General features: G+C 46.2%; 1 protein-coding gene across 4 annotated transcripts in view; it reads left to right on the forward strand.

Annotated features, from left to right (window-relative positions):
- The window catches only part of LOC119195232 (cell migration-inducing and hyaluronan-binding protein), a 172,022-nt gene that overhangs the window by 79,183 nt on the left and 70,922 nt on the right, over positions 1-21,917 (forward strand). For all 4 annotated transcript variants that reach the window (XR_009956013.1, XM_062561685.1, XM_062561687.1 and 1 more), the window contains 2 exons: positions 17,740-17,887; positions 18,656-18,847. Coding sequence is in view for 3 of the 4 variants with exons in the window: in XM_062561685.1 (XP_062417669.1) it covers positions 17,740-17,887; positions 18,656-18,847 (340 nt within the window). In the remaining variant the exon portion in view is untranslated. The remainder of the gene's footprint in view (positions 1-17,739; positions 17,888-18,655; positions 18,848-21,917) is intronic.

Genomic DNA, 21,917 nt, shown 5'->3' on the forward strand with positions numbered 1-21,917 from the left:
TTTCCCTTTCTGCTTCTTTTCGCTCACTTCCTGTTTGACCTTAGTGAGCTGAAGCCTAAGAAGCTGAGCCTGTAATTCTTTTAGCTGCTTCTCTTCCCCTGTCGCTTCCTCAGTCGCGTCCTGTAAATGGTGCAGTAAATGTCTTTCCCACACAGCAGATTTGCTTCCTGGCAAGTCTGGATTAGTGATCATTTTAGCTTTTACCCCCTCTGGTACTCCCTCCAGCACCGCCTGTCTGAACCATTCTCTCTGTATGCCCTCCGTTCCCGGATGATGGCTAGTGCTTTTTACCCAGGTCTCTTTACATTCGTCCAAATACGCGCGCAGGGTTTTCTTCGCGTCCCATGGGAATTTCGGTATTTTAGTCGACATTAGAAGTGGCCATTTCTCGCGCATTGCGTCCCCGATCTCCGTCGCGAAATACAAAAATCTGTCGTCATCGGCTTGTCGGGTCACCCCCGCTCTGTTTTCCACGTCCGCTAAATCATGTGTGGTCATGCATCTGGCTGCTACAGCCCTAAAGTCGCCGAGCGCCAGCGTGTGTCCGTTAGTAAGCGTATCGAGTTGTTTTAGCCACTTATCTCCCCCTTCAGATGGTGCAGGCATTTGCGCGACTAGAGCGGACACGTCTCCCAGCGACCACGGCTTGTATTTATTAACACCTCGAGAAGAAATGAATAACGGATACATTTTTCCCGATTCCCCATGAATCTCTGGGTCGCTGTTATCCCCGCATTCCCCGTTTTGCTCCTCCTGAGCCGAGGCAGAGCCTTTTTTTCCTCTCTCCCCCATGTCTGGTGATTCCCCGTATCTCAATTGTGTTTTCACCCGCTCATCCGCCCCGGCCAAATACTTTCCCTTATCCGCCTTATTTCTCCGCTGCACTTCTGAGCTGTCCCTTCTCCCCGGAGTGCGTGAGTCCGTCCATTCTTTAAACCCCTCCCGATTTTGACGCGCTTCGAAAGGCCGGCTTTCCCCCGTTACCTCGTTGCCCCGACAACCCCGCAGTGGTACACTTTCTTCAACTTCCAACTCTCCCCCCGTTATATTTAATACAGGATACAACCCAGCAGGTGCAGAAGCCGAATTCACACCGTTTATTTCAACATCGTATGCCGGTGGTCTTTCCTCATTACACCGTTCCTGGTTATTTCTCCCCACGGCTTTACTTTTTATCCAGTACGAAAACAATGCGGACCTCATGTCCTCCACATCCTCCATCTCTTTACGAAGTTTTCCTTTTTTCAACACACTCGCCTTCTCGCGTTTTGACTCAAGCTCCTTCTTTTCTTCTCTACAATCTCTCTCCTTCTCCCACAAAATCTGCGCCAGTGACAGCCTGTCTGCCAAACTAACGCCTTTCTTTTCTAACAACTTTCTCACCGCGCGTTCCGTGCGCTCCACAGCCTCATGCTTCTTTTTCCCGGTGGTTTCTCCACCCACCGCCACCAACAACCGCCTCAGCTGGTCGTTTATTATTTTCGATCGATACCCCGGCGCTGGCCCCCAGCCGCCGTCAACAGTTTCCCGATCATATTCACCTTCCATTCCAACAACAGTTCTCAATTATATCGCTTTAACCCGCTCGGACAGCTGGTCACCTCAGTGTGACACAGTAAATGTTCTCCGCAGCTCCAGCAAGCTTCCCCGTTTGTTCTGAGAACTTATGTTATACTTCCAGAATTCTTTTATTGTAACAAAGGTTTATTTTAACCCTTCGAAATCAATGCATTATAACGGAAGTTTATCTTAACCTTCCGAGAATCAATGTATTACACCGAAAGTTGATGTTAACCTCTCGGTCATCAATGTATTACACCGAAGATTTATATTAACCTCTCGGACCGTCTATGTTCTCAGTTTCCCCTCTTTTTTTTTTCTTCACTCTCCTGCTTGCTTGCACCCACACACACACACACACACACAGACACACACTGCACAGAGACTGCAGCCCAGGATTTAAGGAGCTTTTACTCCTAGGGACTCTAACCCTGGGATTCGGGGGTCCTCAAATCCCCAGGACTCCAACCTAGCTACTTCAGCCCTCGTCAGGGTCTGATGGGGTTGCCAAACCAAAGACCAGTTTTCGGGGGTCCTCAAATGCCCAGGACACTCACCTAGCGACTTCAGCCCTCGTCAGGGTCTGATGGGGTTGCCAAACCAAAGACCAGTTTTCGGGGGTCCTCAAATCCCCAGGACACTCACCTAGCGACTTCAGCCCTTGTCAGGAACTGATGGGGTTGCCAAACCAAAGAATAGGATTCAAAATCCTTTTATTTGTGTCAGATCATTGATCCCTTGGTACTCGCCGGTACCCACCAAACCCAGTAGGATCCCTGATCCTTTAATTTGTGTCGGATAGAAGATCCCTTGGTACTCGCCGGTACCTACTAAACCCAATAGGATCTCTGATCCTTTAATTTGTGTCTGATAGAAGATCCCTTGGTACTCGCCGGTACCTACTAAACCCAATAGTACTCGCCGGTACTATTGTTGTGCACTTTTACCGGTTTCCTTAATATTAACTTTAGCGAATTGCTCATGTATCAATTTGGTTCCTTCACCACCAATCCACAGCGTACTCCTTATTTTAGATTAATCAATATGCAGAATTAGATGTAACAGGTTTCTGCTTACCTTGTTTTGAGGCCGGCCTGGGAGTACGCAGTGTTCAGCAGGTGAAAGCTCTTGGACCGAATTCCCCCCTGCAGGAAAACTCCTATCCCGGACGAGCCCCCAAAATTGTTAGGATATTCCTTATCCACCCGAGTTGGTTGACTAGAAGAATCCACTACAGGAAATTAGTTTAAAAGTTTAACATTTATTTAGAAGAGAAAAGTTGTACATGAGCAATTCTCCGCAGATATATCTGGAGACAATGAAATATGCATCGCAAGCAAACCCCTTCCAAAGTCCGCCTGCCTTCTGACACTGACCTGTTTTAATCCCTCTGGTGCCCTTGAACGTTGGTTCAACCCAGTTCATCCTTCTGTAACAAATGCCTTCCCCGAACAATGAGTGTCTGGTTCTCTCTCCTGCAGCCTTCGGCCTTGCCCTGAAAATGGGTTCAAACTGGCTCTCCCTTCGGTCGCAGGTGTGTTATCTCAGATAATATATTATCTTCATTTTTCCTGTGCTCTCTCGTCCACCATTCACATTGTCTGCCTTATAAGGACCGATCCGGTCACGCCATCTGTCCTACAAGCGGACATCTATTCTACAAGCTAAAAAGTAAATACAAGAAGACACACACAGAGAACCCCACATCCCACAGTACTAAGGTCCAGCTAGACAAGAAAAGAGACGAGTCCTTGGTCCGATGCAAGTAGAAGATCATTGGTAATTTTCACCAGTGCTGTTTCTGTGCTATGATGCACTTGAAATCCTGACTGGAAATCCTCGAACAAAGCATTGTTGTTTTGTAGAAAGTCACAAAATTGACTTGCGAAAGACTTCTCAAAGATCTTAGCGAAGAAGGGAAGATTGGAGATAGGTCTGTAGTTAGCCAACACCTCTGGAGGTAGAGTAGGTTTCTTAAGAAGAGGTTTAATTATGGCTACCTTGAAGGTCTGTCCTATTAACAAAGACTAAGACATGCTAATTAATGGAGAAAAATTCCTTAAGCAGCTTAGTCTGAATCGGATCCAGTAGACAAGTGGAGGAGTTATATTTAGATTTAAAAAATGTAGAAGTCAGTTGATCAAGGTTGATGGAAGAGAAGCCATTAATTTTCTCTTTGATTGTATTATTGAAGAAGTTCATAAAGTCGTTACTACTAAGGTCGACAGCACTGTAACTCTGTCAGTCTGGCTACATTGCTGAAGAGAAACCTGGAGTTGTTTTTATTTTTCTCTATTAATGATGAGTAATAAGATACTCTTGTGTTACAGAGAGCCTTCTTATATGTTTTTACGCTGTCTTGCCGAACTAGCCTATTTCCTTCTGATTTGATGGATTGCCATAACCGTTAAAGTTTCAGCAGTTTGCTTTAAGTTCCGGGTTTGAGGGTTATACCAAGGAGCGAACTTCCTTCTTGTTGCCATTCTTCTTTCCAGACAATTGAGTAATGAGTGAACAAGGAAGACTGAGGCTGATGATGAAAATTACTATGTTTCCTTGGAGTACCTTCTTTGTGTACTACGTAGTATGCATTGAATACTACAGTTTGAAGAAAATGTTTATCTGAATCAAAGAGCAGAAGATATAACATTGATAAACAATATCACATATTTTGTTTGGCTTAGAAAACTTAACATTAACACATCAACCCAAATCGTGGATTGTCAGTGTAAATCCATTTTTCTTGAGGGGAGGTGTCTCAAACAGGAATCAGGAACATTTATTGCCAAATATGTTAGACATACAAGGAATTTGACATGGCGTTTGGTCCATAACAGTAAGACAGTGAGACAATGCACAAAAATACAAATAACATTAAGTAGGGGTATGAATAAAATAGAAGGCTATAGGCCACAGGGACACAATACAAAGTTAAAAATACAGTGCAAAGGCAAAGAGATTGCCATACTCTACACCAGTGTTTCTCAACCGGGGGGGGCTTGATTTGGCTACAGGAGAAAAACAAAATTCACGGAAATTCCCTCATGTTGAAATGCGGTTGGACTATTATGAAAAGCAAATCATCCTCCCGCCGACTTGTGTATGAAAAGCGACATGCTACATACATGTAACTAGAATTGTCGCTTGTTTCTCATTATTTAAACAAGTCTCCCGAAGAAAAACGGTATCGCTCTCTCCCCCCTCTGCCTGCTGCGCTGTGTGTGCGTGCGCGAGTGAGAGCGAGAGACAGAGAGAGAGAATTTGAATTTCAAAGGGTCTTTTATTACATTATTCTGGTTCAAATAAAACGGTTACATATAAACGGTCAATGAAAATCGACAACAAGCCTAAATCATGTGAAGAAAACATAATGTGGGATGGAAGTCACAGATGGATGACCGAAGCGTTCTCGCTGACGGAACACAGGAGGTTCATCAGACCCCAAATGCTAACAAAGAGTTCGGTGTCGTTGGTCAGTTTGTAGTAGTCTAACTCCACCCTGAGCCGAGCGGCCAGCAGCCCTGTCAGCATCAGACTCGGGTCCTCCGACCCTCCACCACGCACACGGTTCTTTCTTATTTTCCAAATGGCCAGTTTGGACATTCCTGAAAGGAAGTTTAGCAGAGTGTGAACATTCTTTTTGCGAGCAGAATATTTAGGTCCGTAAATATATAGAGCTAGAGAGAATTGTTCCCCTAACCCCCGAAACCATGCGTTTGAATAATCCCCTCAGTCTGGAGCACTCGACAAACAGGTGGTAGACGGTTTCTGGCAGTGGACAGAAAGGACACTTGTCCCCCCCTCCCGGGTCCAGGTGTACCAGATATTTGTAGGTAGCTATGGCTTCATGCACAACCCTCCACTGGAGGTCCCCTGTCCGTTTGTCCACAGGAGGCCAGCAGCCCCCCGGGAAACACTTCCTGCCAAAACAGTTGACCCACCTCGACACCTTCACCCCCGTTTCACCCCAAGTTTGAGACCTTCACGGAGACCTGGTATACTGCTTACCTCCCCAGAGACTCAAAGTCACCCAGCTGTGGTGTCTTCAGGGACATCATGGTATCCTCACCTGCTGTCCACTGTCCTGCAGCCGCAGAGACATCAAGGGGGGGGGGGGGGGGGGAAGGCTTACTCACACTCACTGTCCCATTGGTCAGATAGTAATCGGTCTTCTACAAACAACCTAAAAGCTTCTGGCAGGGAAGCACAGACCTCCTCCACCAGCCTGAGCAGCAGCCTGTTGGAACGGGTGTGGGTCAGCTCCGCCAGGTGAGGGATGGAGATCTTCACCAGGTGACCCAGTTTCACACAGCCAGCCTCTCTCAGTCGGGTTCTTATGCTGACGGATGTCAGGACTTGGGACGTGATGAGGTTGCCCCCAAGCAGCGTCTCCTCGAAAAGCCACATCCCTGGTGTCGTCTCAGCACTCCGCTTGTGAGTGAGAACCTGCCACGCCTGGAGGATGGACTCGTAGAACAGTGTCAGACCAGTTAAATCTACTGACTGGGGCTCAAGCAGGAAAAGATGTCTATGATACCCCATGCGTCCAGCCCTCCTCAGCAGTACACATGCAGCATCAGCAGGCCGAAACTGTAGAGCAGTCTCTGGGCGCTGAGTAGTCTAAAAGCTGTTACCCGTGAGGCGATGTCCACTAGGCCCTGACCCCCCTCCTGGATCGGTAAATACAGCACAGCAGCTTTCAACCAGTGGAGGCCCGACGAGAAGAAGTCCACAAGGGTCCTCGAGATCTCAGCAATCAGGTCGGGGTGGAGTTAGAGCCGCCAGCCTGTGCCAAAGGGCCGAGGCGACCAGGTTGTTGACAACAAGGACCCTGCACCTGTAGGACAGCCGAGGCAGCAGCCACCTCCACCTCGACAGTCTAGCTCGCACTCTGTCTAAAGCCCCTTCCCAGTTCCGCTTCTGAAACTCCTCAGTTCCTAAAAAAAACACCCAAAACATTTAACCCCTGCCTACCCGATCTGAGGTTGCCCGGTAGTTTTGGTGCTTCTCCATTGGCCCATTGACCAACCTGCAAGGCCTCACTCTTCCCCCAGTTCACTTTGGCTGAAGAAGCCCTCACGTATATGTTAATACAGGTGCTTTGGAGCAGGATATCCCTCTGATCCTTCACAAACACATTTACGTCATCAGCATATGCTGACACCATCAGGGGGGGGCGCTGAGGCAGCCCAGGTAACACGACTCCCGGCAGACGGGATCTTAAACTGTTGAGGAGTGGTTCAATGGCTATGAAGTACAGCTGCCCAGAGATGGGACATCCCTGTCTGATGCCTCTCTCGACCTGAACTGGACCGCTAAGCGCACCCCCCACCTTCACCAGACAAGTGGCTTTCCTGTACATCACACCCAACAAGTGACATAAACCCTTCACCACAGGGCTGGACTGGTAATCGGGCATACCGGGCAAATTCCCGGTGGGCCGACGCACTTGGGGGCCGGTCGATAGGCCTATAAAAACATTTTATTTAAAAAAAAAAAGGCTTTCGACCGGCCCATAAAGCAGGGACAACGGCCCATTGGTTCATTTTCCATACTGACACTGGGCTGGCCCAATCATCTCTTTGCAGGCTCCACCCCTCCCTCTCCGTGTGTCAGTCAGATGCATTCAGTGACTCAAAGCTAGAAAGAAATGTGTGGATTAAGATGGAGAAACAAAAACGTAAGGGGGGTGCGGAGAAATTGCGGGCCAAAAAAATATCTAGAGGTTGATGCCTCAACATGACGTGTTTAGTGCTGTAGCTTCAGTTTCCAAAACTACTACAGAACCTGACGACATGTTGCAGAAACAGCAGGTGAACATAGCACATGGAGGACGAGCGGTAGGACGAGCGGTGACTAGCCACAGCGATAGCGGTGCTTGCGGCTCGCAGTAGGGTTGCCAACTCTCCCAACCCCAAATCAGGGACACTTTCGCGGGCTGACGGGGGGGTGCTAGCAGTCGGCGGCCGGGCTTGCACAACCTCACATGCTCCGCTCTGGCCACCCGGCACCCGCGCGCACACTGGTCTGATGCGCCACAACTTCACAACAACCGGGAGTTTTTCGCGCGTCATTGACTTAGCAGGCTGTGATTGGAAATCGGTACTGGAGCTGTCCCGGCCAGGACAAATCAAAATTGCCCATAATTCTGGATGTCCCGGGTAATACGGGACGGTTGGCAAACCTAGCTCGCAGGCAGCAGAGGAGAAGGTGCAGCAGGTGTCAGTGTGACAGTGAAGCCCAGGAGGGGCAGAGTGAGCAGGAGAGTGTCATTGAAACGGTAAGCAAGCAGGTAGCTACATGAACAGGGAGGGAGTGTTAATCAGGGCGGGTGCATGAGGATAGTGTGTGTGGGCCTGGCTGGGCCACAACCAAGATGATGACGATTTAACAGTTACCTCAATTAATGAATATTATAATAAGGCAACAAACATTATCGTTGTTGGTTGTTGCTATTATAAAGTCTGAGTGTCAGGTTGTCATTTGTCAAATTGTCACTTAAAAGTGACTGCAATGGCCACTCAGTTAGCTAAAGTCAAATAACACAGCATAAGCTATTTAGCACTGTTATTGTAGCTAGCAGAGTTGAGAGTTCACTTATTCAATTGCAACTTTATTCTAATGTAACCATTTAAAACTCATAACGGTTGTCGACGGCCCTTCTTCTCTAGAAAAAAACTTAAATGATGCCATTTGATTATTACAATCTAAATTGTATATACATATTATCAGGACGTTTTGTGTGAGTAATTTGTTTGTATAGGTTTTTTATGGGATGTGTCTCAACAATTAGAGGTAAATGTTATTTGGTGTCATATTAAAGAGGGGGAAATGAAAATTGTGTCATCATTTACTCACCCCCAAGTTGTTTCAAACCTGTATGAATTTCTTTATTCTGATAAACAAACATATATATTTTGAAGAATGTCGGTAATCAGACAGTTGATGCACCCCATTGACTTCCATAGTATTTTTTTTTCTACTATGGAAGTCAATGGGGTCCATCAACTGTCTGATTACCGACATTACTGTCCATGGCACTTACAGTAGTTCTCAACCTTGTATGGGTTTTTGGGAACGGAACAGTAGATATGCATATCTACAGGGAAAGCTAGGATAGTGTACTGGTTGGTGGTTGTGTCCGACCGATTGTGGGGGGGCGGTCTGAGCAGAAATGCCAGGGCCCTTTTTTTGTCCCAGTCCAGCCCTGCTTCACCAAAACCAAAAGCTCTTAAAGTGGAAAAAAGAAAATCATGGTCCACCCTGTCAAAGGCCTTTTCCTGATCTAAGGCAAAGACACCAAAACCAATATTACACAGTTTACCAACATCTAACAGGTCCCTCATAAGAAAAATATTGTTCATTATGGATCTGTCTGGCACGCAGTAGGACTGGTCCCTGTGGATAATACAGTCGAGACATTTGTTAAACCGGTTGGCGAGCACCTTAGAAAAAAGTTTATAGTCTGTGCACAACAATGACACCGGTCTCCAGTTCTTTAACAAGAGACCCTGAAGCAGCTCTGCAGCACTCTCGCAGTGGTCGGCCTCTTTCTTGTAGAGGGTGCTGTAGAAGGCGACGGCATGCCGCCTCATCTCCGTCGGGTCAGCTGTCATCTTGCCGTCAGGGAGGCGGAGACACACCATTGGTTTGGCCCGAGAGACAGACCGCTCCAGGTTAAAGAAAAAGGATGTAGGAGCATCCATGTCCCTCACACTAATAAACCTTGACCTGAACAAAGCACCTTTAACTTGTTCTGTTAGGAAAGACCCCAGTCTGTCTTTCTTCTGCTGAAACTTGTGGGCATCTGTGCTAGTGTGGGGGGGAAAAGCTGTGCTCCATGTCCCTGATCTCCTTCTCTAAGCACTCAGTGACTTTTTTGACTTTGTAGGTGGAGCCGCTAGTGTACTACTGCACAAAGACTTGAATGTGGGCCTTTCCCACATCCCACCACAGACGAAGTGACAGGAATTCACTCTTCTTCTTCCCCCAGATTTCCCAGAAAGTCTTAAATTTCTCACAGAAGTCCCTGTTATTGACATTGACACTGACATTAAAGTGCCAGTAAGAGTTGGATTTTGTGGTTGGTGAGATGGGGAAGTCTAGGATGACCAGGTGATGGTCTGTGAAACCCACTGGGAGAATGTAGCAGTTTAATAGGCGGTTACCATAACTGGAGGACACGTAAACTATAGAAGTAAATCTGTGTCAGGGGTTGACAGGGCTGACCTGGGACAAAAAAAGTGCCCTGGCATTTTTGCCCAGACCGGCCCACCACAATCGGTCGGACACAACCACCTACCAGTACACTATCCTTACGGTCCCTATAGATATGCATATCTACTGTTCCGTTCCCAAAAACCCATACAAAGCTGAGAACCACTGTAAGTGCCATGGACCAGTTTACAATTGCAAGTATATGTTACTTTGTTTAAAGGGATAGTTCACCCAAAAAGGAAAATTGTGTCATCATTGACTCACCATCAAGTTGTTTCAAACCCGTATGATTTTGTTATTCTGCTAAGCACAAAGATAGATATTTTAAAGAATGCCGGTAATCAGACAGTTGATGGCACTCATAAAGTCTGACACTCAGACTTTATAATAGCAACAACCGACAACGATTATGTTTGTTGCCTTATTATAATCTTCATTAATTGAGGTAACTGTTAAATCTTCATCGTTGTGGCCCAGCCAGGCCCACACACACTATCCTCATGCACCCGCCCTGATTAACACTCCCTCGCTGTTCATGCAGCTACCTGCTTGCTTACCGTTTCAATGACACTCTCCTGCTCACTCTGTCCCTCCTTGACTTCACTGTCAGACTCAGACACCTGCTGCACGTTCTCCTCTGCTGCCTGCAAGCCGCAAGGACCGCTATCGCTATGGCTAGTCACCTCTCCTCCTCCATGTGCTATGTTCACCTGCTGTTTCTGTAGGGTTGCCAACCGTCCCTTATTACCCGGGACATCCCGAATTATGGGCAATTTTGATTTGTCCCGGCGGGACAGCTCCAGTCCCGATTTCCAATCACAGCCTGCTAAGTCAATGACGAGCGAAAAACTCCCGGTTGTTGTGACGCATCAGACGAGTGTGTGCCGGGTGAGAGCTGTCCTATCTGTTGAAATGAGCAGTGAGGCTGGCGCTGCAAAGAAAAAATAGATTGTGCAAGCCCGGCTGCAGTGTGGCAACGGATGAAGAAATACATAAAAGAACATATAATGTTCACCCTGAACCCAAACGTTTGCTTGCCTCTGACGATATACAACTTTATTAACTATACAAATCATCAGAAGATCGAATAAGCTCGGTTGGCCGAGTGTGTAACACAGACGCTCTGAGGCACAACATTATTTTGCTCGACACGGTTCGAATCCAGGGTGTGGCGAACTTTTAATAAATGTTCTTTTATGTATTTCTTCATACGTTGCAGTGACATAGTGCTCACTTATACAATCGTTATCGCTGTAATGGATATGGGATGCATTTTTGAACATTTTCAACAATATGTTTGCAAATGTGTGACGACTCAAGTGACTGAGGCAGACAACATCTGCCTGTCGGGGGAAAATAAACATGCACGTTCAAAAACCAGTAGGCATGTAACACCGTCACTGAAAAATGGCTTCTCGTTTCAGACTTTATGAGCAAATACAGGATCCCTTTGAGTTAAATTCTAAAGCCTTGCATTTAAGACTCTGCGCTACTTGCAGGTCGCTGTGTTGTGCCAGATCCTCAATAAAGTTTACCCATGTTCATGAAGACTCATCTAACGTTACGTGGACTTTGAATGCCGCTTAATTCCCAACTGAGATCGGCTTGTGCCGTTCAGAAAAATTATCCTTCCACCGACCACTTTCCGCACTCGGCGCTACTGCGGTTATTCCTGCATGTCCTGTCGGGTTTATGCGTCTGCACACTCCGCTAAAGCCGCTGCCCCCCCCCTCCCCACTACGCTACAGCGGCTCATGTGCCTCTTCAAGCGCGTTCCTGGTTTCAAAACTCCGCCAATCACTCCTAACAGCTTGTCAAAGGATCTCAGCATCATTAAATTAATTCAAAACTAGAAGAAGAGGCGTATTCTGACCGGCTGTACACTCTCGTTTAACTTCCGCTTAGTTCATGTCCAATACAGTCTGTTAATGTACAAATGTCAGCTGTCTATTACGGAATCTTACAGACAAACCACACTGATGGCATAAAGAAGAGTTAAAGCCCCGTTATTATTGGACATGGCTACAATCCGAAGCCGAAGGTGTATTGGGTGCTCGCTCCTTTAGCTTGACGCACGCTCCTGATCTTGAATCTAGAATTGATTGCTCTACCTTAGTGTACCGGATGTTGGTGTCTCACGGCTGAATTTTTTGCGTGGAATATTGTAAGCATCATTTCTTTTGCGGCTGAATATTTTAACTGTGATTTTTTTTAGGTTGAAATTTTTTGCGGTGTTTTAATGTTGAAAAACATTCAGGTACATCATTTCAATGCATAAATATTCAGTGCTAGAAATTCAATCACCTTTTTATTTCAACCCCCGATGACACAGATAGTAAACCCAGTCTAGCCTGGCTGCCCTCATGTTCCCCTCCAACATTTTCACCCACGTGAACTGCCTGGCCCGAGGATGCTTTACCCTCCATGCATCCACCGCACCTGCCTCAGCAATCACCTGGGACAGAGTGGCAGATGACTGATGGTGAGGCTCCTCCCCTGTCCTGTCTAAAGAGGAATTAACAGTGCAATTCCAGTCTCCCCCCATCACTATACACTCGTCTTGGTCGTAGTGGAGCAGGACATCCCTTAACTTGAGGAAGAGGTCTGTTCTAAGAGGGCCTTCATTTGGGGCATATATGTTAATGAACACAAAAATGATGCAAGCTATAGATGCTTTGACCACTAGGGCCCTGGCCGCCTCCACTTCTGTAGAGGAGAGGATGCTAACGTCCAGCCCAGGTGAGAAGAGGAAGGCCACACCTGCAGACAGGTTGGTCCCATGAGAAAGTACATACTGGCCCCCCCACCACAGACCCCAGTCCACCTCGTTGTGAGGGTCGCTGTGGGTCACCTGCAGAAAGACAATGTCTAACCTCTTTTGTGTGATTATTTCTGCAGTGACCGCTCTCTTCTGGCGGTCCCTCCCACCATTTATGTTTAGAGAGCCCAAAATCACCTTGTGCATTAGAAAGAGAAAAGGAGCAGTGACGCAGACAAAAACAGGAAACTGTAACACAAAAAAGAAGTGCAGCACATTCATCACAGAATCACTGGTCCTCAGCCTCTTGGAACCCTTCGCTCCGTCTCTCTCCATTATCTTCCTGAGAACAGTCACATGCTTCTTCAGTCTGAAGCGCTTTTTTAAATCCAGAGAATTAGTATCATAAACTTTCTGTAACAACACGGCAGTTCTGATAAATTTAGCACCGTCTGAGAAATAATCTAAAATTTTGACAGACTTCCCAAACGTGTCGTCCAGGAAGCCGTTTATCTCTTCCAGCGAGTACACGTCTCCATCGGCAGACATTGAGCCCGAGTCAGAGAGATTATCTGATTCCCTGTCGCAGTCCATCGTCTCCTCCTCTTTCTCAGGCGGAGCCCCTCCACCCATATCACCTGGGAGGTCAGCGCTGCTGCCTACTTCACCTGCTCTGCTACAGTGTTCAATACCTGCAGCCTCTGCCCCCTATTCCACCACACATTTTTTCCTCAGCCTTTTTCCCATCATCCTCTCTTTTCCTTCCCTCCGCTCCTTTCCTTTCCCACCCCTTGTTTGTTTTCTGAGACTCTTCCTTTCCCTCCTCACTGGTCTTGTCCTCAGCTCCAAGTCTCATCTCCACTCCTGGCCTGTCATCTCCACTCGTTTTGAACTCTCGATTCTCATCCTCCTCTGCCTTCCTCTCTGCCCTTTGTGCTTGTTCCCTCTGCCACACCTCTCTCCTCCTCCCCTGCCCTTTCCACTTTAACGTTCAGCTCCTGTATGTTCTATCTCCCTTTCCCTGTTTTTCAATCCCTCCTTAACTTCCGTCCTGTCTTCCACTCCTGTCTCCTCTGCTCCTTCCTTCTCCTCCACCCCCTCCCTTTCTGCTGTATTAATACCGGTAGTTTCGCTCTGATCCCTCTCATGTGAGCCAACCTGTCCGCCGTGACTCACCTCCACTCCGGTCTCAGCCAGCGGCGCATCGCCTCCCGCCAGCTCGTCATCCATTGGCGCCCCGGCGTCACCGAGCCCTTCTGCCGGTGCGGGTTCCGATTCTTCCCGCTCCTCAGCGGGCTTGTGAGGACAAGCGTAATGCTTGTGCCCCATTCCCCCGCACAGAAAACACTTGATATACAAAGCGGCATTCACTCCCGTCTTGTCTCTCGTCAAGTTCGCTTGTGCCATCTCTCGCTAGTCAATTGTTAGCAATAAATATCAATTTACTTCAAAACCCAAACAGTCTTTTTAACGGCTAATCCCACAGTCTTTTTAAATGCAAATCCCTCAAACAGTCTTTTTATAGATTATCCCCATCTCGCCCATAGCCAGTGATTGTTTCATAGCTCTTAGCTAGCTTTTAGCTCAAATTATTTCAAAACCAAACCAAAATGGAGAGATTTCTAGTAAGGACCAACAAGGCAACTGATGCACCACCAGCTGCAAAAAAGCTCCAGTTAACTTCACCTGGAATGGCTAGCTGGTATTAGGCAAGAACACTTGGCCCCAACACTAAAAACACGGCACTCCACCTCACCACCTGTACAATTGTGCAATTGACCTCCTCCCGGGTCTTCTTGTTTTCCTGAGACAAAGACAATGGAGAAGTATATTAACGACTCCTTGTTGACAATGTATTTATTACAGTTAAATAATCCTCTATACCATTTGGTCAGGATTAGGGAGGGTTGGCCTTTAATACGTCTAGTGGACATTAGTATCTGGTCATGCCATTTGGTCTCACCAATGCCCCTGCTGTTTTCCAGGGGCTGGTAAATTATGTCCTTCAAGATCTGCTTAACGTTTGTGTTTTTGTCTATCTTGATGACATTTAGATTTTTTCCAAGTCTACAAAAGACCATGTGACACATGTACAACTAGTTCTCAAAATACTTCTACAGAACCACCTCTGTGTAAAGGCCGAAAATGCATGTTCCACACCTTGGAGGTATCGTTTCTGCTCTTCATCATCAATACAGGCAATGTCAAGATGGACAAGAGCAAAAGACCAGAGCAGGTGCGGACTGGCCCCAACTTTCCACACGTAAGGAACTACAGCGCTTTTTGGGCTTTGCCAATTTCTGTCGGCGGTTCATCTGCAACTACAGTTCTGTGGCTGCCCCTCTCGCTGCTCTCATATTCAACTACATGCCCTTTCAGTCGACATCGGTGGCAGAAAGTTCATTTGGTGAATTAAAATCACGTTTCACTTCTGCCCCCATTCTTGTTTTCCCAGACCCTGCCCGCTAGTGCATGGTGGAGGTGGATGTATCGGACACGGATGTAGGGGCTGTTCTTTCACAGCGGTCATATATGGATTAGATGGTTCACTCATATTCCTTCTTCTCCGCAAAAATACATTTTGACAAGGAGTTGTTAGCAGTTAAGCTTGGACTGGAGGAGTGGAAACACTGGATGGAGGGAGCAGATCAGCCATTTATGGCATGGACAGACTACACAAACCTTGAATACATTCACTCTGCCAAGTGGTTGAACTCCCAATATGCAAAGTGGACTCTTTATTTTAACTATTTTCAGTTTATCCCACAGACCTGGCACAAAAAATGTCAAACATGATGTCCTTCTCATGACATGTAATCGTGGCAGTCTTAAACATTTTCCCACCCGAGTGTGTTGTTGTGGCAGTGACCTGGGAGGTGGATGAAGAATTTTAGCGCTCCCATGCGGATCACCCTACTCCCAGTGCCTGTCCCGATAACCAGCTGATAACCATCTTTTTCCAGCTAATCTCCGGAGGACCTTCTTTCCTTTCTTGTCACCCTGGGGTCACCCGCACACTCTGTGGTCATACAACGCTTTTGGTGGTTGTCTGTGGAGGAGGAAACAAAATGATTTGCCTCTCTGATCTGCTCAGCATAAGAGCTCTCACAAAGCACAAAGTCTTCTTCACCCTCTGCCCATCCCTCATTGCCCATGGTCCCAGATCGCGTTGGATTTCTGATTTCTGATGAGAATAAGTCATTGGATCACTTTAAGAGCATTTGAGTTTAGTGAAGACAGTCACTGTTGGGTTTCATCTACAGAGAAGCTACGTGTTTGGTGAAGGTGGGGGGCACGTTGAGTTGTTCAGGTGCAAAGGGGCATCAGGCACGGATGTCTCATATCTGGTCAGTTATATACAATTGCCATTGAGCCAAAGACACCAAAGCTACCAGGGAACATCAGATGGAGAAGGCCAGGCCTGAAGGTCCTGAGCGTTTTTTGGGGACAGAGGGATTTCAAAAACAGAACTGGGAGGGTGCTGTGGAGAGAGTGTCTACCAGACTGTCTAAATGGAAATGGTTGCTACCTCAGCTCTCTAAGTCCTAATTGTCAATGACTTGGTTGCCTCGACCCTTTGGCACAGACTGGTAGTCCTACCTTCACCACAGAGCTTGATTGAAGAGATCCAGCGGACAATTGTGGACTTCTTCTGGTCAGTGCTTCACTGGCTCACAGCCTTCAGACTGAAGACAGCTCGGAGACCGTTGTACAGCTTCGGCCTGCCTTGGACTCATGCGGGCTGTGTGCTGCTGTCGAGGGCTGGACGTTTAGGGTACGACAAACACTTGTTCCTGCTTCAGGCCAGGTCAGTGGATTTGACCGGTCTGACACCACTTTACCAGTCCGTCCTACAGGTGTGGCAGGTCTTACCAGTGCATCGGACAGCTGTGACGACACCGGGGATGTGGCTTTTTGAAGAGCCGCTGTTTGGGAGCAGCTGGGTCATCCAATGAAGACCTCCATCCCTCTTCTAGCGGAGCTGAGCGGCGTCCGGTCCAGCAGGCTGGTGCACAGTCTGGTGGAGGAGGTCTGTGCTTCCCTGTCGGAAGTCCTGAGAGACTTCGTTAGAAACCGCACAATAGCTGACCAATGAAACGATGAAGGTGAGTACGTCTTCCCACCCCTGGATGTCTGTCCTGCGGTAGAACAGTGGAAGGATGAGGAGGACCTCCTGCCGTCTCTAAAGACTCCACAGTTTTTTGGCAGGGGATCCTCCCCAGGGGGCTTTTGGCAGTCCCTGTACAAACCCCCTGTAGACAAACGTTTGAGAGACCTCCAGTGGAGGTTAGTACATGGGGCCATAGCTACTAACAGGTATCTGGTACACTTCAATCCTGGCTTGGGAAACAGCTGTCTTTTCTGCTGACAGAAACCATCCACCATCTCTTTGTTGGGTGCTCCAGACTAGTGAGACTCTTTAGCCGCTTAGAGGCATAATTTCAGGGCTTAGGAGAACACTTCTCTGTCTGTCTTTTTATCTATGGACCAAAATACCCAAAACACACACACACTCTGATGAATTTCCTTTCAGGACTGGCCAAACTAGCAATTTGGAAAACAAGGAAAAAAACGTATGAGGGGTGAAAGGAGGATTCAGAGGATTTTAATGCTGACTGGGTTGCTGGTGGCTGAAAGGGGGTTTGTGCTCTTTAAAGGGATAGTTTACCCAAAAACTGTTTCATCATTTACTCACCCCCAAGTTGTTTCAAAACCTGTATGCATTTCTTTATTCTGCTAAACAAAAATATATATATTGAAGAATGTCGGTAATCAGACAGTTGATCTTCCATTGACTTCCATAGTAAAATACTATAGTAAAAATACTATGGAAGTCAATGAGGTCCATCAACTGTCTGATTACCGACATTACCGTCCATGGCACTTACAGTAGTTCTCAGCTTTGTATGGGTTTTTGGGAACGGAACAGTAGATATGCATATCTAAAGGGACCGCAAGGATAGTGTACTGGTTGGTGGTTGTGTCCGACCGATTGTGGTGGGCCGGTCTGAGCAAAAATGCCAGGGCCCTTTTTTTGTCCCAGGCCAGCCCTGCTCACAAGACCACATATTAAATTCATATTAATCTCTATTTTTGAGGAATGTCAAATACAATACCTATGGCAGAATTTAACGATATTGTGCAGGTGTTTTTGCAACTAGTACCCTCCGTTAATTTTTTTATGTCATTTTTGCCTTGTGCAGGCTGAAACCCATGATGGAACACCAGCCAACCAGACTGGAGATGTTATCCACAAGAATGTAAAGGATTATGGGTTTGTCTGCCTCAACAAGGACCAAGCTCATGGCTTCTGTCTCAACTACAGGGTTCGCTTCCTCTGTGGAAAACTGGGTACAGTTTTAACTTTAAATGTATTTATTGCAAAAATAGTCGATGACTATCTGCATAATTATTTTTAAATGCATTCTATGAAAAGAGAATGTAAACATTCTTAGTCTTCAACATGGATCAACCTTATGGCACCTACATAGACATGGAAGAAAAGAAACGGGATCTTATGAGTAAATGGTTGCCAGTTTCAATAAGTCAGCACTATGATAGTCTGGCGAACTGTCCAGGTTGAACCCTGCCTTAACCCAGTGTCAACTAGGATTGCCTGTAAAGGACAAACTTTACTCGTTTTCAAACTTAAAATTAGGAAGTATATAAAAAATGAAATCCATTAGAGAAAAATGTGGGCTTGAGTACCATTAGTCCGGTGGTTCTCAAATGTTCTGGCTGCGGGACCCACCATCACAATTTATTGATGAGCCCTGACCCAAATCAAGGAATATTAAGGCTGTCAACAAATTAAAGAATCAACTCATTAATCTCACATTTTGAATTTGATTAAAAGTTTAATGAGTAATTACTTCAAAAAGTGTGTATGTTAGACACACTTTAATGTTTAATGCTTTTTAAACACAAAGCTACACACATTTGATCATCTCAAGGCAGAATTCCACTGAGTTAACAGCTTTCTGCCACCCAGGTCCCACCACACTAATTGCACATCATCTGCAGTCCATGTGTGTGTCAGATAATGAGTGTTTTTACCATCCCAAAGTGGACTTGAAAATAGGAGTATATAATTTTTGAGCTCTAACTTTCTCCCTCTAGTTCGTCCGCAGGCCACCATTTCCATCGATATTTTTTCCAACAGCAGCATACTGGAGCTGGCCGACCAACCAGAGGGCTGGAAGTCTGGAGACCAGGTTGTCATGGCCAGTACTGACTACTCAATGCATCAGGCCGAAGAGTTCACCCTGTTACCCTGCCCTACTTGCAATTCCAATCAGGTCAAGATCCAAGGTAAGACAACAGGGACAAGTATGTTACCATGCAGAGCTGGCAGGAGATGTTCTTTTTTGCATGAAATCTGCTCCAGAGAGCTCTTGAACAGCTGGCTATGTTCACTAGAGCGGTCAGAGGTCTTTTGTTAACCAGTCTTCATAGGGAAGACCATAATATACTTTTTCCACTCACATGCCCCTTGTCTGTCTAAGGATCAGGGCAACCTCAGTCTTTAAATCTACAGTATAAAGAAGGCTAGGGGGGTATAGAATACATGAATAAACAAAAATATAGGATTAAAAATAAAAAGTTTAAAATAAAGTGCAATGGGGAAGAGATAGCCATACTCTACACAACTCTATTTTGAGTGTATGTGAAAGTGACTGGTCTATGTGAGTGACCAGAGGGTAAAAGGGATGTCAGAGTCAGTCAGTGGGGCACCCGGGTTCTGTTAATGAGCCTGACTGCTGAGGGAAATGCCAGATGGAGGCAGTTTTTGTCTGGGGTGAGGGGTCAGCTACAATCTTTCAAAAACTTGCTGAACCGAACAAGTACTGGAGGGACAGCCGATTGCATCTGATCACCCTCTCTGTAGAGTGAATGACATGCTGCAGCCTGTCATTGTCCTTGGTTTTGGCTGCAGCTTACCAGTGATGGAAGAGCAGTGGATGGACTCAATAATGGTCGTCTAGAAGTGCACCATCAGTGACTTGAATTTCCTCAGCTGCCTCAGGAAGAACAACCTATCCTGAGCTTACTTTGTGATAGAGCTGATGTGGTTGATGTGGTGGCTGATGAGGTGATGATGGACCTCAGAAAATTGAAGGAACCCACAGCGGTGACTGGGGACTCACACAGGGGGATGGGGGCTGCTTCCTGTCAGACAGGAAGTCTGTGATCCACTTGCAGGTGGAGACGGGCATGTGTAGCTGAGAGAGCTTGTCCTCTAGCAGAGACTGGATGATGGTTTTGAAAGCAGAGGTGAAGTCAGCAAACAGGATCCTGGCGGAGGTGTTTCTCAGAGTCATTTACCATCCCTCACCACCTTGCTAAACCTGTATTTTGACTCTGTGTAAAGTCTTTGTCCCCACTCCTAAATGTTTGATCCTTCTGCAGTCGTAGCTTTCTGAGTTCCACCCTGATTCACAATGGTATACAGCTGTCCTTACAGAATCCAAAGCCTCTGTGAGCTCATCCAGACTGTTGGTAACAGTCCTGAAAACCTCAGAGTCTGTGCAGTCCAAGTATGCCCAAAGATCCTCCAGTGCCTCACTAGTCCAATTCTTGAATTCCCTCACCACAGGGTGAAGAGTTTTAGTTTCTGCCTGTATGCAGGAACCAGGTGGACCATGACGTGGAAGATTTACTAAATGAAAAAAACAGTTGCAAAAAATATATAAATAAATGTGTCGTAACACATTCAATTCAATTCATTTTATTTTGTATAGCCCCAAATCGCAAATTACAAATTTACCTTTATTTAAATTTAGGGCTTTACAGTCTGTACACATGCAACATCCTCTGTCCCGAAACCCTCACATCGGCACAGGAAAAACTCCCCAAAATATGAAAAAACCCTTCAATGGGGAAAAAAGGGAAGAAACCTTAGGGAGAACGTCAGAGGAGAGGGATCCCTCTCCCGGGATGGACAGACTGCAATGGATGTCATGTGTACAGAATCAACAATGTAAAAGATGTACAATACATTCAATTTCTCTAACAGAAATGATACAAGTAATTGCAAGTAGCAGAACAGGTGTACGGCAGGACCACTGCAGGGACATCCCCCATCAGATAGAACCAACATCCACAGAGGCTTCTGTGGGGAGGGAGAGCAGAAAGATGTTGGTTTTTGATGACAGTAATATGAATCATATTTAAAGTAATGATGATGGCAGCAGCAGGTGTCAGCAGAGCCATGCCAGGAGTCAGAACCGGGGTCCGCACGAAACTATGATCCACGGAGACCTGCTAGGCGAGAAAGCACAAAAAACTCCCGGAAAGAAGCTTAATTAGTGATGTACATTAATAAAACATGGATGATTGTGGGAGGAGAGAGTGAGAGTGTGAGAGTTAAAGAGGGGCTCGGTGTGTCCTAAGAAGTCCCCCGGCAGTCTAAGCCTAAAGCAGCTTAACTAAGCCAGGCTAACCTGAGCCAGCCTTAACTATAAGCAATATCAAAGAGGAACGTTTTAAGCTTTATCTTAAATGAACATGTGCACAAACTTTGTGTTTTTACTTGTATAGAATAGGTATGGAAGTAAATCTGTGTCATCAGGTTTTGAAAGAAGTGATTGAATTTCTAGCACTGAATATTTATGCATTGAAATGATGTATCTGAATGTTTTTCAACATTAAAATAGTGAAAGAAATTCAACCGCAAATAATTCAATGTTAAAATATTCAACCGCAAAAATTTCAACCACAATCTATTAAACCGCAAGTAATTAAACCACAAATAATTAATTCATAAAAAATTCAACCACAACATCCGGGACCTCAAGGAAGCGCAATCGATTCTAGATTCAAGATCAGGAGCGTGCGTCAAGCAAAAGGAGCAAGCACCCAATACAACTTTGGCTTGTCGGCAGCTTGGTGACCGGATTGTAGCCATCTCCAATAATAACGGGGCTTTAACTCTCCTTTATGCCATCAGTGTGGCTACATATGAAGAAATACATAAAAGAACATAAAATGTTCACCCTGAACCAAAACGTTTTCTTGCCACTGACAATATACATAACAGAATCCACACCTCAAACAAGTGCTTTCTGGAGCAAATCTATTTGAGGTAACCAAAAAATAATGAGATTTTTTACATTACATGTTATTTAGCTGACGCTTTTATCCAAAGCGACTTGCATTACATTTTAGCCTGGGGAGCAATAAGGGGTTGGGTGTCTTGCTCAGGGACACTTCGACATGGCACATGGGGCAGCCGGGATTCGAGCCACTGCACTGCACCCCCAGCGCACTGCACTACTCCATGCGCCACCATCTCCCCCCTTTTTGAGAGGGAGAGGGAGAGATTTTGAGAGACACAAGACTCTACCAAACGCATGAGTGTAGTTTTCATGTCTGTATGTTT

This window comes from Pungitius pungitius, chromosome 4, assembly GCF_949316345.1.
Source record: "Pungitius pungitius chromosome 4, fPunPun2.1, whole genome shotgun sequence".
NCBI classification, from domain to species: Eukaryota; Metazoa; Chordata; class Actinopteri; order Perciformes; family Gasterosteidae; genus Pungitius; species Pungitius pungitius.